This window comes from Pelobates fuscus, chromosome 4 (genome assembly GCF_036172605.1).
Source record: "Pelobates fuscus isolate aPelFus1 chromosome 4, aPelFus1.pri, whole genome shotgun sequence".
Lineage (NCBI taxonomy): Eukaryota > Metazoa > Chordata > Amphibia > Anura > Pelobatidae > Pelobates > Pelobates fuscus.
Genome location: NC_086320.1, coordinates 66,714,135 through 66,733,832, shown reverse-complemented (window position 1 = coordinate 66,733,832; position 19,698 = coordinate 66,714,135). Strand labels below are relative to the sequence as shown.

The 19,698-nt window shown below is 41.7% G+C and overlaps 1 protein-coding gene across 1 annotated transcript in view; it reads left to right on the top strand.

Moving 5' to 3' along the window:
- Positions 1-19,698, top strand: part of DECR1 (2,4-dienoyl-CoA reductase 1) — an 83,860-nt gene that overhangs the window by 11,864 nt on the left and 52,298 nt on the right. The window contains exon 2 of the mRNA XM_063450333.1: positions 10,301-10,503. Within this exon, the coding sequence (XP_063306403.1) occupies positions 10,301-10,503 (203 nt within the window). The remainder of the gene's footprint in view (positions 1-10,300; positions 10,504-19,698) is intronic.

Genomic DNA, 19,698 nt, shown 5'->3' with positions numbered 1-19,698 from the left:
AGAACCACTATAGGCACCCAGACCACTTCAGCTTAATGAAGTGGTCTGGGTGCAAGGTCCAGCTAGGTTTAACCCTTTTTGCTGTAAACATAGCAGTTTCAGAGAAACTGCTATGTTTACCTATGGGTTAATCCAGCCTCTAGTGGCTGTCTCATTGACAGGCGCTTCCGCGCTTCTCACTGTGATTTTCACAGTGAGAAGACGCCAGCGTCCGTAGGAAAGCATTAAGAATTCTTTCCTATGGACTGGCTGCGCGCGGCTCTTGCCGCGCATGCGCATTCAGCCAGGGACGTCAGAAGAGGGAGGAGAGTCCCAGCACCGAGGGAGCCCGGCGCTGGAAAAAAGGTAAGGGATTAACCCCTTCCTCCCCCCTCAGCGCCATGGGAGTGGGACACTGAGGGTGGGGGCACCCTCAGGGCACTATAGTGCCAGGAAAACGAGTATGTTTTCCTGGCACTATAGTGGTTCTTTAACCCCAAAACCCCATGCTAGTCAGCTGTATCCATAGACCAAAATGTTAATTTGTTTTTTTTTAATCTTTATTTAATTTGAATTATGCTGCAGTATTTTAGCAAATACGGAATGTGTGGGAATAAATCTATATCCTGAAGGTGTTGTTTCAATCCAAAGATAAACTGCACACATTAGATACTTTGCAGGATCCAGCTGCTTTAAGTGAAGATAGGAAAATGGCAGGTGGGAGAGAGATGACATTTGCAAAGCTGGATTTTGGAAACAATCAGCAACAGAAATTCAGGTTAGAAATGCTGTTTTTCAGGCATGATTTGTGAGATGTGCTTCACAATGTCTGGTCTTTTGATAAGCTTGCAGAACGGGACAGGAGCAGACAGGAGGATTAAAATCGGCTGCAAGTATTGGTCTAACCACCCTGCATGGTTCTCTGCCTATAATTCCCATCCTGGTTGGACAGAGTAGTGTAGTTTCTGCGCATTATCAGTCCATCTGACAAACTGTGTGGGTTTTGGGTACCAAGTAGTCCCTCCTTCCCCGCCCCCCACCCTTATTTTTTTTTTTTAGATCAATCCTAAATTCTGTAACCAAAAAAAAAACAGCAGCATGATCACTACAATAAATGCTGATCGCTGTGGTGCTTAGAGTGTGTCTTTAATGCACATGCACTAAATGTCACAAATGAACATAATGTCTCAAATAATTTATCAAACACGGTAAGTCCGTTCCTAATTGTTTACTTCTGTTTCTTTGTAATATGTAGACTTAATTTTTGTATTATTACATAATCTATAGCCCACTAAATGTATTCTTGTTAAATCGTGATTATTGTTGAAAATAAAGGGACGTTGTTAACCCTTTTCTTTTTACCTACAAATGAAGTGTGGAGGATCAGTCGCAATAGAGTTTTTGCTATTTAATTTCTTTTCTTTTTTTCTCTCTAGGACCTATTGATATCACTAGATTGGTTTAATTAAATTATGATTATGTCTAGGAAATGTATTAGTTTTTTTTTTTTCTCCGCCTCATTGGACAACTATGTAATAGTTATTATGTCTGTGCCTTTTTGCATATCTACTTTCCATATGTACTATTTAGTGTATTAATTGCTTATCAGGCTTTATTCCACTGTGTGGCAGTGTTGTTCAAAGCCTGCTGCTCTCTGAATGTATGAACTGGACATCAGACATTAATTTTTTTTTTTCTTTCCTAATTCAAGCTATCTAAAAGCCTATTAGGAGGCATTATGTTAATAGGATAATTGTGGCACAGTTTATATTTCTGGGAGAAATATTTCAACAAAGTTTACATTAAAATAGAAAAAACAAAAATCATAATGGCTTAAAAGTACAGTAAAGTACCAGCAGAACATTGGTTATATTTGCAAAGTGTTTTGCCATGTAGTGAATAATTGTGCAATTGTTACTAAAAAAAATACTTTGGTGGATATGTTTGTCAAGTTATGTTTTAATGTTTGTTTTTTCTTTTTTTTTCGTCGTGATTTTTATTTCTCTACCAAGTATTATTGGAGTTTGGCAACCGTTTTGGTGGTGAATCCGATCTCCATGAGCCGGCCTGCCTCCGCTCGTCATGAGCCTCCTGCCTGCTCTCAGGCAGCCCGTCACCTCTGGGTGGCTGAACGTGCTCACAAATAACTGGCGCCTGGGATTTGTCGAGCCCTGCACTGACTGAGTAAATCTCGGTCACGTGATATTGCAGCTCAGGGACTGCGGCGCAGGGATCTGGTAAGTAAATAAAGGGTTTTTAACACGTTTATTTACCACCGAGAGAGAAGGGGGAGGCAGAGACTGAGCCACGATACCTGACACTACAGTATCCCTTTTGGGGATATGGTTCTGGTGCAGTGGTCCTTTTTGGTTTTAATTCTGCAATGTTTTCATGAAAGACACCTCTAGTGGCTATCTAAGTCTGGGAATCAAATGCTGCTGATAGCGAGGGTGAAGTCAGCATGCTTGATGATATTAGTGGAGGTAAAGGCTGCAGCGGAGGAGTCCCGGCGCTTGAAACATGGTGAATAACATTTATTTCACTTAAAGGGACACTATAGACCCCAGAACAACTTTGGCTTAATGTAGTTGTTCTTAACCCCGTAATGACCTCGGACGTACCTAATACGTTCGTAGTGAAATCGAGCGCTGGAAGCGATCATGATCGCTTCCAGCCGCTCTGATGGTATTGCAGCGATGCCTCGATTTCGTGGAATCCTGCAATACCACCCCTTACTGCCGGGCCGCCGGGTGATCGCTTCTTCGTGTCGCCCAGCAGTGAGGCAGAGCACCCCACCTATGTGGCTCCCATGATGGCGCTGCCTTTCTAAAGGAAGTGCATCATGGGGCTTCTGGGGGTACACTTTGCTGCCAGGTTTGCAGAGGTCTGTACACCTGGAAGGAATATATGTGTGGATGAATCAATTAAGTATAGGGGAAGGCTGGGATTCAAGCAGTATATTCCTTCCAAACACTCCAGGTAAGGTGTATAAGCTCTGTGAGAGCGAGACAGGGTATACTCGGGCCTTCCGGGTGTACGAGGGAAAGGATAGCCACTTTGACCCTCCAGGTTGCCCAGAACATATGGGAACCAGTGGCAAGATTGTCTGGGACCTGACATTCCCCCTGATGAACAAAGGGTACCACTTGTATACTGACAATTTGTAAACAAATGTCCCTTTGTTCAAGCTAATGTATTGTTTTGATTCAGTAGCTTGCGGTACAATCAAAAAGAACCGCGCAGGTTTCCCAGGAAAACTTGCACGCACCAGGCTACGAAAGGGGGAGACCTCAGCTCTGCGCCAAGAGGAGCTGTTGGCAGTTAAGTACAGAGACAAGAAGGATGTGTACCTTCTTACCACCATCCACACTGAGGGGACTGTGGAGGTCCCTGTACGTGGCAGAGGTGAGAGAACAAGGAAGCCAGTGTGCATCAACGCCTATAACCGGCATATGGGTGCGGTTGATCTGGCAGATCAGCTGCTGCAGCTCCACCTAATTATACAGAAGACAAGGGCCTGGTACAAAAAGGTTGCAATTTACTACATGCAGATTGCAACCCACAACGCTTTTTTGTTGTGTAAAAAAGCAAAACCCCAGAATGAAACTGACTTTTTTACAGTTTCAGCTCCAGATCATTTTGGATATTTTGTACCAAGATGCACCCGTTCCCCGGGCGTGATGGGAGTGAGCAGAGTTGTGGCTATCCACTTTATTTTTAAAATCTCCCCTACTGCGGCAAAGGAGAATTCTCAAAGCAGATGCAGAGGCTGGACAGCCTGGACTCTGCATTGGGGACTGCTTTAACCCCTTAAGGACCAAACTTCTGGAATAAAAGGGAATCATGACGTGTCACACATGTCATGTGTCCTTAAGGGGTTAAGTGATACCACACACACTCGTGCACATTATTATTATTTTTTTTTTTTTGGTTACGTTTACTGAGTTTGTTTGTTTTTACTTTGCCAGACTATTTTTATGATCAAGTTCAACCTATGCATGGGTGTACTCAGGAGGCCTTGCAGAAAACAACAGTCAAAAAGCTGTGTGTGTGTGTATGTATGTATATGTATATATATATATATATATATATATGTTAAATTTAACCCCTTAAGGACTGGACTTTTTTTGCGATGTTGTACATTTGCGACCAGGCATCTTTTTACACTTTTGTGGTGTTTGTGTTTAGCTGTAATTTTCCGCTCTCTCATTTACTGTTCATATACAAATTATATATTGTTTTTTTCAGGACAAAAGGGGCTTTCTTTACATACCATTATTTATATAATCTCATGTAATTTAATTTTTAAAAAATGAAAAAATATGATGAAAAATTGAAAAAAAATACATGTTTTTTGACTTTTATGTGAAAAATCTTTTATTCATCTACAAAAGCGAATGAAAAAAACTGCTAAATAGATTCAAAATTTTGTCCTGAGTTTAAAAATACCCAGTGTTTACATGCTTTTTGCTATTTTTTTGCATGTTATAGGGCTATAAGTACAAGTAGGATATTGCGGTTTCAAAACATATATTTTTAAAATTTATCAATAGTGACATTGTAACACTATTATCTGTCATAAATCGCTGAATAACACCCCACATGTACATATTTTTTTTAAAGTAGACAACCCAGGGTATTCAATATGGGGTATGTCCAGACTTTTTTAGTAGCCACTTAGTCGCAAACACTGGCCAAAGTTAGCGTTCATATTTGTTTGTGTGTGAAAAAAGTAAAAAACTAAATTGAACGCTAATTTTGGCCAGTGTTTGTGACCAAGTGGTTACTAAAAAAGACTGGTCATACCCCATTTGCAATACCTTGGGTTGTCTTCTTTCGCAAATGGTATGCCATCATGGGGGTAATTCTCATTCCTGGGCTACCATACGCTCTCAAAGGCAACGTAACCAACCTGGTCATTTTCAATGTAAAAATATTTGACCCATATATTTGACCCTGTAACTTTCAAAAACGCTATAAAACCTGTACATGGGGGGTACTGTTATACTCAGGAGACTTTGCTGAACACAAATATTAGTGTTTCAAAACTGGAAAATGTATCACAACAATTATATCATCAGTAAACGTGCTGTTTATGTGTGAAAAATGCAAAAAAAGTCACTTTCACTGACAATATCATCGCTGTGATACGTTTTACTGTTTTAAATCACTAATATTTGTGTTCAGCAAAGTCTCCCGAGTAAAACAGTACCCCCCATGTACAGGTTTTAGGGTGTCGTAGAACGTTACAGGGTAAAATACAGTGCTAGCAAATTAAATTCTCTAGACTTTTGGCCTGGGTTGGCAGGCAGGTCCCTTAAATTGCAATCAATAAAATAACTTAATTATGTAAAAATATTACATAAATATGCACGTAGAATTTAAATATATATGCATATTTATATATTTGAAGTCTACGTGTATATTTATATAATTATTTATGTCATTTTGTATATGGACATATGAATAGTTTGTATTCTTTTTATTTATTTATATATACAATTTCATTCTAAGTGTATTTTGATATAAATATATATATATATTAATATCAAAATACAGTTAGAATAACATTTCGTATAGATATATATATTTTTTTTAATTTTTATTATTATTTTTAATTTTTTAAATTTAATTTAAATTATTTATTATTCGTATTTTATAATAATATATATATACAATATATATATAGTTATTATATATATTATATATATACGTGTGTAAATTAATTATAAGTGTATTTTTATATTAATATATGTACATATTAATATAAAAATACACTTAGCATGACATTATATATATGATATATAGACATATATTATATAGGTATAATATATGTCTATATATCATATATATACACATATATAATAATATTTTTTTTTTTATTCACTATAACTTTAATTTTTTTTTTTGGATTTTACACTGGCAGGGAGACTGCCTGTCAGCACAGACAGTCCCCCTGCAGGCAGAGTCTAGGACACCTATTGTGACCATGTGGTCGCCCTGTTGGGCGATCACATGGCCACAGGGGTCCTAATCCGCCATGGGGAGACTGTCTGGGCTGCAGGCAGTCTCCCCACAACGGGAGCAACGCCGATCGCCGCCGGGGGAACGACGGCGATCGGGTAAGTACCTCTTAAATTTAGGACGGTTCAGGACCGTCGTCGGTCGGCAACGCAAAAATGCCGATGACGGTCCTGAACCGTCCCGCGTCCTTAAGGGGTTAATAATTGTCACCACGCACTTTCCCCAATTTTTTTGGCTAAAACAACTGCATCAAAGCACTCCATATACAATACCTCAGGGTGTCTATGTTTCAAATATATACACATTCATGGCAATAAATAAAACTGGGGTATGTGATAGGGCCCAAACTAAAGATAGGTTTATCAGAAGAAACACTCTCCGTTTCAACTCAAATTACAAGTCATTCAATTGTAACTGAATCTTCCCAAAATCCTGTAAAATCTATACATGGAGGGCATGGGTGTACTAAGGAGGCCTTGCACAAAACAACCTGGAGTGTTTTCTTGCAATAACCAACAACATGCTCCCCTAAATCACGCCCAAATGTGTGTGTAAAAATGGAAAAATTACCACCACACATTTTCTCAATTTTCTTTGGCTAAAACGGTTGCATCAGAGGCATCAAAACACTCTATATACAATAGCTTGGGGTGCCAAGTTATCAAATATATGCACGTTAATGGCAAAAATAAACTGGGTTATGTAAAAAGGCTCCCAAAAAGATGGGCAAAGAAGATATGTCAAATTTGGAAAAAAAAAAGGTCAGAAGTTCGGCATTGCACCCCCCCCAAACAACCCAACAAACCTATGCATGGGTGGTATCACTGTACTCAGAAGATTTTGCTGAACACATATTGGGGTGCATGATGACCAGATGTGAAATTTCCAAGTTGGAAACCTGGAATGCATACCCTCCAAATAAGGTCTTTTAGCCCCCAGAAAACCCGACACACCTGTACATGGGTGGTATCACTGTTCTTTGGCAGTAACCTTCAAAGTTCTCCGTACATGTATTCTTAAATGGCTATGTGTGTCAAAAAAAATCACCAATTATTATTTTTATTTTTTAATTTGGCATAGATTGGTGGTAAAATGGTTGCATGAAAAGCGTTTAATACCTTTTTTTAGGTTTTCTTCTTTTAAAAAAATATATACATGTGAAGGGTTAATTCAGGGGTTTCTGACAGATAGTGTTACAATGTAACTTTTTTGTTAATTTTGAAAAAAAAAATGGTTTGGAAATCGCAAAGTGCTATTTGTACTTAGCCCTATAACTTGCAAAAAGAACATGTTAATATTAAGTGTTTCTAAACTCAGGACAAAATTTAGAAGCTATTTAGCATGGGTGTTTTTTGGTGATTGTACATGCGTAACAGATTTTGGGGGTCAAAGTTAGAAAAGGTGTTTTTTTTTATTTTTTTTTTATAGTAAAATATATAATGTAAATAATGCTATCTTTAGAAAGACCATGGGTTAAAACTCCTTCAGCCACTTACCTTTCTCCAGCGCCATACTGGCTCAATATAACGACTGCTTCACTAAAGTATCGTATAAATATAAATAAGGCGATCAAAAGGACAAAGTGTCGTCGGGGAGAGTTAAAAGAACTCTAAATCTTTAGGATGTCGACGTAAGTAGTTTTCTGAGCCGAGCCCCAACGCGCGTTTCGCCAGGCAGGCTCTTCAGGGTGAATGAGTGACAATGGACTCATGCGCTGTTTTTATATCAGATTGGAGGGTTCGGATTGGTTAACCCCTAATGACCAATTGTTGGGATTAGGAATAACTGACCGTTTTATTCCACAATGATGATGATACCCAAGGGGTGGAAGCAATGAGGTAATCTTATTAGCATTTTGGTTTTGCACCCTAACCAATGGGAATGTTAATTCAGTCTGTGCGTCGAGAAAGAGGAGTTTTTAAAACCCTCAATTTTAAATGTGAATAGTACTTGTGTCATCATTAGCTAAGGTTATAAAGAGATTTTATTATAATGAACCAGAGTTTATGAAATATTAGACTATGTTGTATATTGCTTTAAAAAGTTGTAAACACATTATAAAATTTTATATGAATATCTAAGGAATAAAATCCTGTTGGTCGTTGTAGTAAAGCCAGTCAAAAAGTGTTCCCTGGGACTTTTCGAACCAGCGACCTTTTGAAATGAGCAGACTCCCTGTCAAGGTATAATTTGAAGTATACTGTATAAAGATAGATACTCAAAACAAAATTGGTCATGGGGATTAAAAATAAATAAATTATGTTTCTGGAAGTGGTTAGTACCTACCAAAAGTTGTGCAAGGAAGGACAATCGGGGAACTAGCGTCGGGGTCATGGATGCCTAGGGCTCATTGATGCACTTGAGGAGCGAAGGCTAGGCTGTCTAGTCCAGTCACACAGAAGAACTACTGTAGCTCAAATTGCTAACAAACTTAGTGTTTGTAATGATAGAGAGGTGTCAGAACACACAGTGCATAGCAGTTTGCTGCTTATGGGGCTGACCAGTCACAGGGCTGACGATGACCCATGTCCATTGCTGAAAGTGCCTTCAATCCAGATGTAAACATCAGAACTGGATCACGGAGCAGAGGAAGAAGGTTGCCTGGTCGAATGAATCACATTTTTCTTTTAGATCAGGTTCAGAGGCCATGTGGGAGTAATTTACCTAGCAGCAGGGTGTGAGATGGCAGCAGGGTGTGCTAAGGGAAAGAGGCAGTGGCAGCGTTATGCTCTGGGAAATGTTCTGCTGGGAAAGCTTAGTCCTGGCATTCATGTGTAAGTTGCTTTGACAAGTTCCATCTAATCCATCTTCAATTTCTCAAATTGACACAATTTCTTTAACCTTGTGTGTTATTCTGTATTTTTTACTTCTCCTTTCTTTGTTAGTATCTGTGCCTGCTGACCACTCTATGTATAATCTATGCTCAAATCAATCTGTCAGCTTTTTTTTTTCATTCCTGGACTTATGCACTTAGAATTTCAAGGAGGGACCTCCGTTTACTAACAAAAAGTTCCAGAGATTTTAATTAAACGCTCCAGTGCCTTGAATCTATTGAAAAATTCACCTTGCCATAGTATCAAATCATTTGAGCAGGCTTGCCAATTTCCTGTGTATGAAATTGTACAAGGCAGCATGTTAATAGATCACTATACCCCACTGCAGAATGCAAAGGGGTACAATTTACTAATGTAAGTCACAACTTTAATCTTATATTGACTTGTCATGGAAAAATAAAGTGTGTTTTTTTTTTTTTGATAGACCGTTATTATAGCAATATATTCCGTGGGTTTGACAGCAGTGAATTAAAGTGACCCAATTTATTTTTCCAAACTGTGCTTCTTTCATAGAAGCCAAGGGTAAAACAAATTAGTTTAGAGGATAAAATGGTGTGTATCATATGTTGGTTGGCTTATTGTTTCTATTGTGCAAAATGACCAGTTTAAGTTCACCTGACAGGCAAATACAATATGGTGACACCTTAGGAGGAACATGTATTCCTGACCCTGTAGTGGTAAAGTCACTATATCTGCCCCATCCCCCCTCCAAATATAGTAAAATCCTACTTTTATTTCAGTCTCTAAGCACTGGCTCCGCCCCCGATCAGCCTCCTTAGCTGACATCATCAAAAGTGACAATCTAAGCCACTCACAATGCTTTCCCATAGGAAAACATTGGATTGGCTGTGATCGTCAATTCTGATGATCTCAGCCAAGGAGGGGGTGGGGCCAAACACTGCCCTGGCTAATCAGCATCTCTTCACAGAGGAGATTATTGAATCAATGCATCTCGATGGGGAAATTTCAGTGTCTCCATGCAGCACTGACCCAGGAAGCACCTCTAGTGGGCATCTGAGGAGTGACCACTGGAGGTGTCCCTAGGCAGCAATTTAATGAAACAGGAGCACTCACCATAGATATGAAGATTACTTTAGTGAGCCAATGTTTTTCTTTCTTGGTATTTTTTTCAATTCCTCAGTCTTAAAGCATTCCACTCTCTGTGTCGTGTTTTCTAATTCGTTAATAGTTGCTTAAAATTCTAAAAACAATGGATCATTTTAGTAAAGAGCACATCTAGCTAGCCGATGCAGATTAAAAACAAATTGAATAAAAACTAATGGTTTGAGTAACAATAGCGTGAAAATGAAACACTGTGCTGTACAGAGTTTGATCTACATTCATTCTGAAAAGATGTTATGGTTTCATGGTTAAGGAGTTCTAATTTTTTATTCTTTTCTCTCAACTGGGAACCCTTGTATGCAAAATACAGTAATCACCTTTTTTTTTTTTTTTTCTGCCAGGTATTCAGCAATGGAACTGTTTTATCGAGTGAGAACAAGGAGCCTCCTCAAGCCAAATTCTTCCCCCCTCTCAGAAATGCGATGCTGCCTCCCGACACATTCAAAGGGAAAGTAGCTTTTATCACAGGAGGAGGCACAGGGCTTGGAAAAGGCATGACAACTGCTTTATCGAGGCTGGGTGCCGAGTGCGTTATCGCTAGCAGGTATGTATGGGCAATACTGCAGACATTGTGTGTGTGTGTGTTTAACATTTTCTTACTTTCCCTTTTAACCCCTTAAGGACACGTGACATGTCATGATTCCCTTTTATTCCAGAAGTTTGAGGGGGTTAAAGTTTATACAGTTTATTTGCTAAAGTGAAAATTCAAATGGAATCTCAAATCTAACACCAAAGTATCCGAACTGAAAGCAGAGTTTACTTTTTTTTTTTTTTTCTCAGTTTTACTATTTTGACCTGAAACTTGAAATCCACTTTGAATTCTCATTTAACCCCTTAAGTCCGGAGGACGTAATATTACGTCCTGCAGGAACCGGCTCTAAACGCCGGCGGGCGTAATATTACGTCCTCGCTTTTATTGCCGCCCACGTGGCCGGCGGTATTCTCCCGCTGCAGATCGCGGTCGGGGGGGATGCCTGGCCCCCCAGGCAACCCCCCCTGTGGCCGGTGACCGCGATCTGCAGTCTCTGATCGCAGTGACAGGCTGTCACTGCGACCAGTATTAAGCATGTGTCAGCCGATTTCAAATCGGCTGACACATGCGGCCGGCGGCGTTCCCCTTCTGCAGATCGCGGTCGGGGGACTTACCTGGCCCCCCAGGCAGTCCCCCTGGGGTCAGTGACCGCGATCTGCTAAGTCTGAGATCGCAGTGACAGGCTGTCACTGCGATCTCAGAGCTCTCTGATCGCAGTGACAGCCTGTCACTGCGATCAGTGTTACATGTGTCAGCCTATTGGCTGACACATGTAACTGGCACAGTGATCCCCCTGCAGATTGGAAGGGGGGAGTGCTTGTACCACCCAGGCACTCCCCCCTGTGGTCAATTACCCAATCTGCAGGAGGTGATCACAGTGACAGGCAGTCACTGTGATCACTGATCCTGTGTGTCAGCCAGTGATGTGAAATCACTGGCTGACACTGTCATTGCCCCCCTGTCCTAAAATAAAATAAAATATTAGTTAAAAAAATTACAGTTACAAATAAGATATACTTAGATCATATATATTATATATATATATGATCTAAGTATATATATATATATATATATATATATATATATATATATATATATATACACACACACACACACACACACACACACACACACACACACACACACACACACACACACACACACACACACATTTACACATACACGACGTGTATTTAAATATTAATATATATATAAATATATATATTAATATCAAATTACACGTAGACTGATACTGATCAAATATATATATAATTATTGTTATATATATATTTATATATAATATAAAAAAAATATGTAAATACGTAAAAAAATAAAATTAAAAAAATATTTAAAAATAAATAATTAAAAAATATATAGATGTGTTATTTCGTTCTAACTGTATTGTGATATTAATATATATATTTATATCAAAATACACGTAGAACAAAATAATATATATATCATAATATATATATATCTATATACATAAATATATACGTATATATCACTATATATATACCTATATATAAATAAAAATATAAAAAAAAAATTATATGTATATATACACATATGTATATATATACATATATTAATTCTACACATATATTTATGTAATAATTTTACATAATTAGGTATCCTAATTAATTACAATTAGCGGGACCTGCCTGACAACCCATGCCGAAAGTATAGGGAATTTAATTTGCTAGCACTATATTTAACCCTATAACTTTCCAAGACACCATAAAACCTGTACATGGGGGGTACTGTTTTACTCGGGAGACTTTGCTGAACACAGATATTAGTGTTTCAAAACAGTAAAATGTATTTACAACGATGATATTGCCAGTAAAAGTGACGTTTTCTGCATTTTTCACGCACAAACAGCACTTACACGGACGATATTATTGCTGCAATACTTTTTACTGTTTTGAAATACAAATATTTGTGTTGAGCGAAGTCTCCCGAGTACAACAGTACCCCACATGTACAGGTTTTATGGTGTTTTCAAAAGTTACAGCGTCAAATATAAGGCTTGTGTTTCATTTTTTTCACATTAAAATTCGCCAGATTGCTTACGTTGCCTTTGTGACCCTATGGTAGCCCAAGAATGAAAATTACCCCTATGATGGCATACCATTTGCAATAGTAGACAACCCAAGGTATTGCAAATGGGGTTTGTCCAGACTTTTTTAGTAGCCACTTAGTCACAAACACTGGCCAAAATTGGCGTTTTTTGCATTTTTCACACACAAACAAATACTAACGCTAACTTTGGCCAGTGTTTGTGACCAAATGGCTACTAAAAAAGACTGGACATACCCCATTTGCAATACCTTGGGTTGTCTACTATTGCAAATGGTATGCCATTATGGGTGTAAATTTAATTCCTGGGCTACTATACAGTCTCAAAGGCAACGTAACCAATCTGGCGAATTTCAATTTCAAATGTAACGTGCTATATTTGACCCTGTAACTTCCCAAAACACCATAAAACCTGTACATAGGGGGTACTGTTTTACACGTGAGACATCGCTGAATACAAATATGTGTATTGTATTGCAGTAAAAGCAAACAGTATTTTGACATCCACAGTTAAAATGTCACATAGAACAAAAAAAAATTAAAAAATTCTTTTTTTCTCCCATTTTTTTATAAATTTTTTATATTAAATTATGTTCAATACCTAAATATTTGATGTTAAATGAAAGCCCTGTTTCCCCTGAATAAAATGATATATAATAAGGGGGGGTGCATTTAATATGAAAGAGGTGAATTACGGTTGGACAGACATATAGCGTAAATGCCAGGTTTTGTTTACGTTTTGTTCTGTTCACAACTTGTACATTTGGCTGCGGTGTTAAGGGGTTAAGTGAATATCCCTGATAGTTGAATTCATCCAGGGAATACTTTTCTTTACAGTTGCTTTTTTATGTCTATATTTTTTTTATTTATTTTTTTGAAGTCTGCATTTACAAACATTTGTGAAAAAATTGTCACAGAGCGTGGTCAGCAAGTGTTGAGGCACATGGTGCATAATAGTCACGAACGTTGTGCTGATTCCATAACTGAGTTTCAAACTTCTACTGGCATAAATATCAGCACAAAAACTTAATGGGTTTCTGTGGCCGAGCAGCTGCATTTCGAGTCTCACATCACCAAGTGTTGGATCAACAGGAGTAAAGCACACCGACATTGAACTCTGGAGCAGTGGAAATGTGTACTATGGAATAATAAGTCACGCTTCTCTGTTTGGTAGTCTGATGGGCGAGTCTCGGTTTGGCAGATGCCAAGAGAATGTTACCTGGCTGATTGCATTGTGCCAACTGTGACGTTTGATGCAGGAGGATAATGGTATGGGAATGTCTTTCAGGGGTTGGGCTAGGCCCCTTGCTTCCAGTGAAGGGATATCTTAATGCTTCATCTTACCAAGACATTTTGGACAATGCTTTGATTACAACTTTGTGGGAACAGTTCGGGTATGGCCCTTTTCTATTCTAGCATGGTCCATGAAGACATGGTTGGATGACTTTAGTGTGGAAGAACTTGACTGGCCCTCACAGAGCCCTGGCCCCAATCCCATCGAACACCTTTCTCATCCAACATCAGTGCCTGACCTCACAAATGCTCTACTGGATGAATGGGCAAAAATACCAACTTTCCAAAGTCTTGTGGAAAGCCTTCCTAGAAGAGAGGTAGCTGTCACTGCTGCAAAGTTGTACCATCTACATATTAATTGCAAAACTGGTGATAGGATCTGCACTTAATCCCAGTAGCCACCAGGTGCTCCGGAGTAGGACCAGCAATCCCACAACAACAAAGCAGCACAATAAATTTTCCAGGCACCCAAGGTGTTAAAGCCACAGGCTTTTCAATGTAAACACTGCCTTTTCAGAGAATTCCTGCCTAATAACACCTCTAGTGACAGCCACTAGAGGTGCGTCCTAGTCCACCTACATTCAATGTCTCCATGTTCTGCATCGATTGATTTAAGGCATCTCTATGAAGGGATGCTGATTGGCGCAACAATGTGTTTAGCCATGCAATGCTTTCCTATGAGAAAGCATTAGATTGGCTGAGATCATCATGATTGATTATCTCCGCCATGCAGGTGAGGCCAGCTGCAAAGAGACCAACACGGCATGGGGGAAAGAAATTAGTAAAAACACCTTTCCCAGGCAATTGGAGGAGGGCCGGTAACCTAAACAGATGCACTTACAGGCACGCTGACAAACTCACTGACAGAGAAACACATGAGGGAGCAGAGAAAGAAGATTACTTAGATGGCCTAGGACTACTACCAGGAGGAGTAAGAAATTTTATATATATATATATATATATATATATATATATATATATATATATATATATATATATATAGTGTAAGGACCCCGCGATCACATCGGGGGAGGGAGGGGCGGATCAGGCAAAGGGGATCTGCCTGAGCTCCCAGGCAGACCCCAGGACCGAGACCCACGGGGACCCGGTTAGTACAAAGGACGGCGGGGACGTTCTATGCTGCCCACCGCCGTTTAGGACTGCCTAAAGGACGGAATAGCCGGCTTATGCCGTGCCTCTCCCTGTCATGCCTGTAAAAAAGTTAGTAACCGTTATTAAACAGTTTTAAAGTTAAATAGTACTTAAAAAATATATATATATATATATATATATATATATATATATATATATATATATCTATATACACACAAATATAGGGAACAAGAGGCAAGCACTCACGGTCTTCTGGTTACTTTAAAACGATATTCCTTTTATTTCATAGTTCAAAACTTGATCGACGTTTTAGCCATTGTGCATGGCTTTCATCAGGATCTCTTACAGCTCTGCTCCCAAGTATAACTGTTGCTCCCATGTACAGGTTTTATGGTGTTTTCAAAAGTTACGGAGTCAGATAGAAGGCTTGAATTTCCTATTTTTCACATTGAAATTTGCCTGATTGGTTAAGTTGCCTTTGAGAACGTATGGTAGCCCAAGAATGAGAATTACCCTCAAGATGGCATACCATTTGCAAAGGTAGACAACCCAAGGTATAATGCAAATGGGGTATGTCCAGTCTTTTTTAGTAGACACTTGGTCACAAACACTGGCCAAAATTAGCGTTTAATTTCGTTTTTTGAATTTTTCACACACAAACAAATATAAATGCTAACTTTTGCCAGTGTTTGTGACTAAGGCAAATTTCAATGTGTATAAACTGAAAAATGTAATGTGCTATATTTGACTCGGTAACTTTCCAAAACACCATAAAACCTGCACATTGGGATTACTCAATCCTCTGCCATTTAGGAGTTAAATCCCTTTGTTTATGAACCCTAGTCACACCCAGGGGCGGACTGAGAACCCTCAGGGCCCCCGGGCAAAATAAATCAAGGGCCCCCTTACAGGCCCCACCTATACTCCGCAGCAAGCGCCACCCATGTCCCGCCTCCATGCACCGCCTCCAGCCATACCCTACACAATCTTTAGACACAAGGAACAAAAGTGCAATAATCCCTTCAAGGCCCCAGTAGAGACTACAATTGAGGGCTAATGGGCCATGGAGGGGGGGGGGGGGAGCATTCTAGCAGAGGCTATCTCAGTGTCCTTTAGAGAGTGTGTTAGAAAGAATTTCCTCCAGGTCCCATTAGAGACTACAATGGAGTCTAATGGGGCCTGGAGGGGGATCTCCAACACTCTGGTTCCTATTCACAATATAGCAACACAACATAGCTCGCTGATACCTAGGCCAAGTTGGCTCCTCTTACCTTAATTACTGTTGCTGGCTGGCAGTCTGTGGGCTTGCTGGAAGGCTGCGGGCTTGCTGGCTATTGCCGGCAGGCTGCGGGCTTGCTGGCTACTGCCGGCAGGCTGTGGGCTTGCTGGCTGCGGCTGGCAGGCTGTGGCTTGCTGGCTGTGGCTTTCTGGCTGGCAGGCTGTGGCTTGCTGGCTGTAAGCCTAACTGGTGGCCTGTGGGCTGGCTGGCTACTGGCCAGCCTGTGGGCTGGCTGGCTGGCTGGCTGGCCGGCCTGTGGGCTGGCTGGCTTGCTGGCTACTGGGGCACTTGTAGATTATTTAAAGAAATAATCCATGCACAATAACCACTACTGCTCTGTGTAGTCGTTATGGTGCCAGGAGGGCCGGGCCCCCCTCCCAGAGTAAGTAGTCAAACCGTTTAAGAACAGTTTGACAACTTACCTGGGGTCTGCTGGGATATGAGGCTGTAGTAGGGTATAGGAGCAGTGGTGCAATGTGTAAGGGGTGCAGTGTGTGTGAAAGGTTCAGTGTGTGTGAGTGGGTGTAGTGTGTGAATGTGTAGGGTGTGTGGGGCAATGTGTGTATGAGGGGGCTGTGTATGTGTGTGGCAATGTTAGTATGGGGGGCTGTGTGTGTATGGGTGGGCAGTGTATGTGTGTGTGAGGCAATGTGTGTAAATGTGTATGGTGTGTGTGGGGGCAGTGTGTGTGTGTATATGGGGGGCAGTGTGTGAATGTGTATGGTGTGTGGGGGCAGTGTGTTTATGGGGCTAGAGTTCACTCTCACCACTGCGACCACCAGGAATCCCTGGTGGTCACAGTGTTGAGAGTGAACTCTAGCCCGTAGCTCCAGGTTTACTCTCGCAAGAGCCGTAACGTTGCCGTGGTAACCGCGGCAACGATCTGTGCTCGCGCAAGAAGGACCCAGAGGAGCTGCAGGCTGAGCTCCCGGGTCCTCTCTTCCTCCCTCCCCTGCTGGCTGCCCGCACGGTGCCTGCGGACAGGGGAGGGGGCAATTGCCCTCCTCTTACTCCCCCTCCCCCTCTTCTTACCCCCCTTCTTACTCCCACCCTCTTCTTACTCACTCTCTTCTTACCCCCTTCTTACTCCCCCTCCCTCTCTTCTTACTCCCCCTCCCTCTCTTCTTACCCACCCTCCCTCTCTTCTTACCCTCCCTCTCTCTTCTTACCCCCCCTCCCTCTCTATTTTTACCCCTCCCTCTCTCTTTTTACCCCCTCTCTCTTTTTACCCCCCTCCCTCTTTTTACCCCCCTCCCTCTCTCCCCCCTCCCTCTCTCTTTTTACCCCCCCTCCCTCTCTCTTTTTACCCCCTTCCTCTTTACCCCCTTCCCTCTCTCTTTTTACCCCCCTCCCTCTTTACCCCTTCCCTCTCTCTTTTTACACCCCTCCCACTCTCTTTTTACCCCCTCCCACTCTCTTTTTACCCCCCTCCCACTCTCTTTTTACCCCCCTCCCACTCTCTTTTTACCCCCCTCCCACTCTCTTTTTAACCCCCCCTCCCACTCTCTTTTTAACCCCCCCTCCCACTCTCTTTTTAACCCCCCCTCACTCTCTTTTTAACCCCCCCACCCACTCTCTTTTTAACCCCCCCCCCACTCTCTTTTTAACCCCCCCACCCACTCTCTTTTTAACCCCCCACCCACTCTCTTTTTAACCCCCCCTCCCACTCTCTTTTTAACCCCCCCACCCCATTCTCTTTTTAACCCCCACTCTCTTTTTAACCCCCCACTCTCTTTTTAACGCCCCCTCCCACTCTCTTTTTAACGCCCCCTCCCACTCTCTTTTTAAACCCCCCCTCCCACTCTCTTTTAACCCCCCCACCCACTCTCTTTTTAACCCCCCACTCTCTTTTTAAACCCCCCCTCTCACTCTCTTTTTAAACCCCCCCTCTCACTCTCTTTTTAACCCCCCCACCCACTCTCTTTTTAACCCCTCCCACTCTCTTTTTAAACCCCCCCTCCCACTCTCTTTTTAAACCCCCCTCCCACTCTCTTTTTAAACCCCCCTCCCACTCTCTTTTTAAACCACCCACTCTCTTTTTAACCCCCCACTCTCTTTTTAAACCCCCTCCTCCCACTCTCTTTTTAACCCCTCCCACTCTCTTTTTAAACCCCCCCCTCCCACTCTCTTTTTAAACCCCACCCCCCCCACTCTCTTTTTACCCCCTCCCCGTAGCGTGGCCGAGCTGCTGTGCGGTCCGCGGTGCCCGGCCGGAGTGATGTGAAGGTGCACACTGAGTGTGCACCTTCCTGTCAGTCCGGCCAGGTACAGGAAACAGAAACTCCTGTTCCGCGCGGAACAGAAGTTTCTGTTTCCTGTACCCGGCCGGACTGACAGGAAGGTGCACACTGAGCACCTTCCTATCACTCCGGACGGCACCGCGGACCACACAGCTACAGGGGAGGGGAGGGGAGAAGCTGCAGCCGCCTGAGGCTTTTAAGAGAGCGCTCAGGCGGCTGCAGCATTTAAAGGGGCGGCCAGGCCCCCTGATGGCGGGCCCCCCTCCCGGCCGGGCCCTCGGACCATGTCCGAAGTGCCCGACCGGTCAGTCCGCCCCTGGTCACACCTCCCTGCATGTGACTTGCACAGCCTTCCATAAACACTTCCTGTAAAGAGAGCCCTATTTAGGCTTTCTTTATTGCAAGTTCTGTTTAATTAAGATTTTCTTATCCCCTGCTAATTTAATAGTTTTTTTTAAATCTATTTAATTCGTATTAAATTATGGTTAATACAAATATTTGATGTGACATGAAAGCCCTCAACAAAATTATATATGATAAGTGTGGGTGCACTTAAAGGACCACTCTAGGCACCCAGACCACTTCAGCTTAATGAAGTGGTATGGGTGCCAGGTCCAGCTAGGGTTAACTAATTTTTTTATAAACATAGCAGTTTCAGAGAAACTGCTATGTTTATCAATTAGTTAAGCCTTCCCCTTTTTCCTCTAGTGGCTGTCTCATTGACAGCCGCTAGAGGCGCTTGCGTGATTCTCACTGTGAAAATCACAGTGAGAGCACGCAAGCGTCCATAGGAAAGCATTATGAATGCTTTCCTATGCAACCGTCTGAATGCGCGCGCAGCTCTTGCCGCGCGTGCGCATTCAGCCGACAGGGAGGAACGGAGGCGGAGAGGAGGAGGAGATCTCTCCGCCCAGCGCTGGAAAAAGGTAAGTTTTAACCCTTTTCCCCTTTTCAGAGCCGGGCGGGAGGGGGTCCCTGAGGGTGGGGGCACCCTCAGTGCACTCTAGTGCCAGGAAAACGAGTATGCTTTCCTGGCACTAGAGTGGTCCTTTAAGATGAAAGAGGTGAATTACGCCTGAACAAAAATATAGCGCTAATTCAAGGTTTTTTTAATCACAACTTGTACAGTTGGTTCAGTCCTTAAGGGGTTAATGTTGTTTTGACCATTTTCTTCAAATAAATATTCAAATGTTCATTATA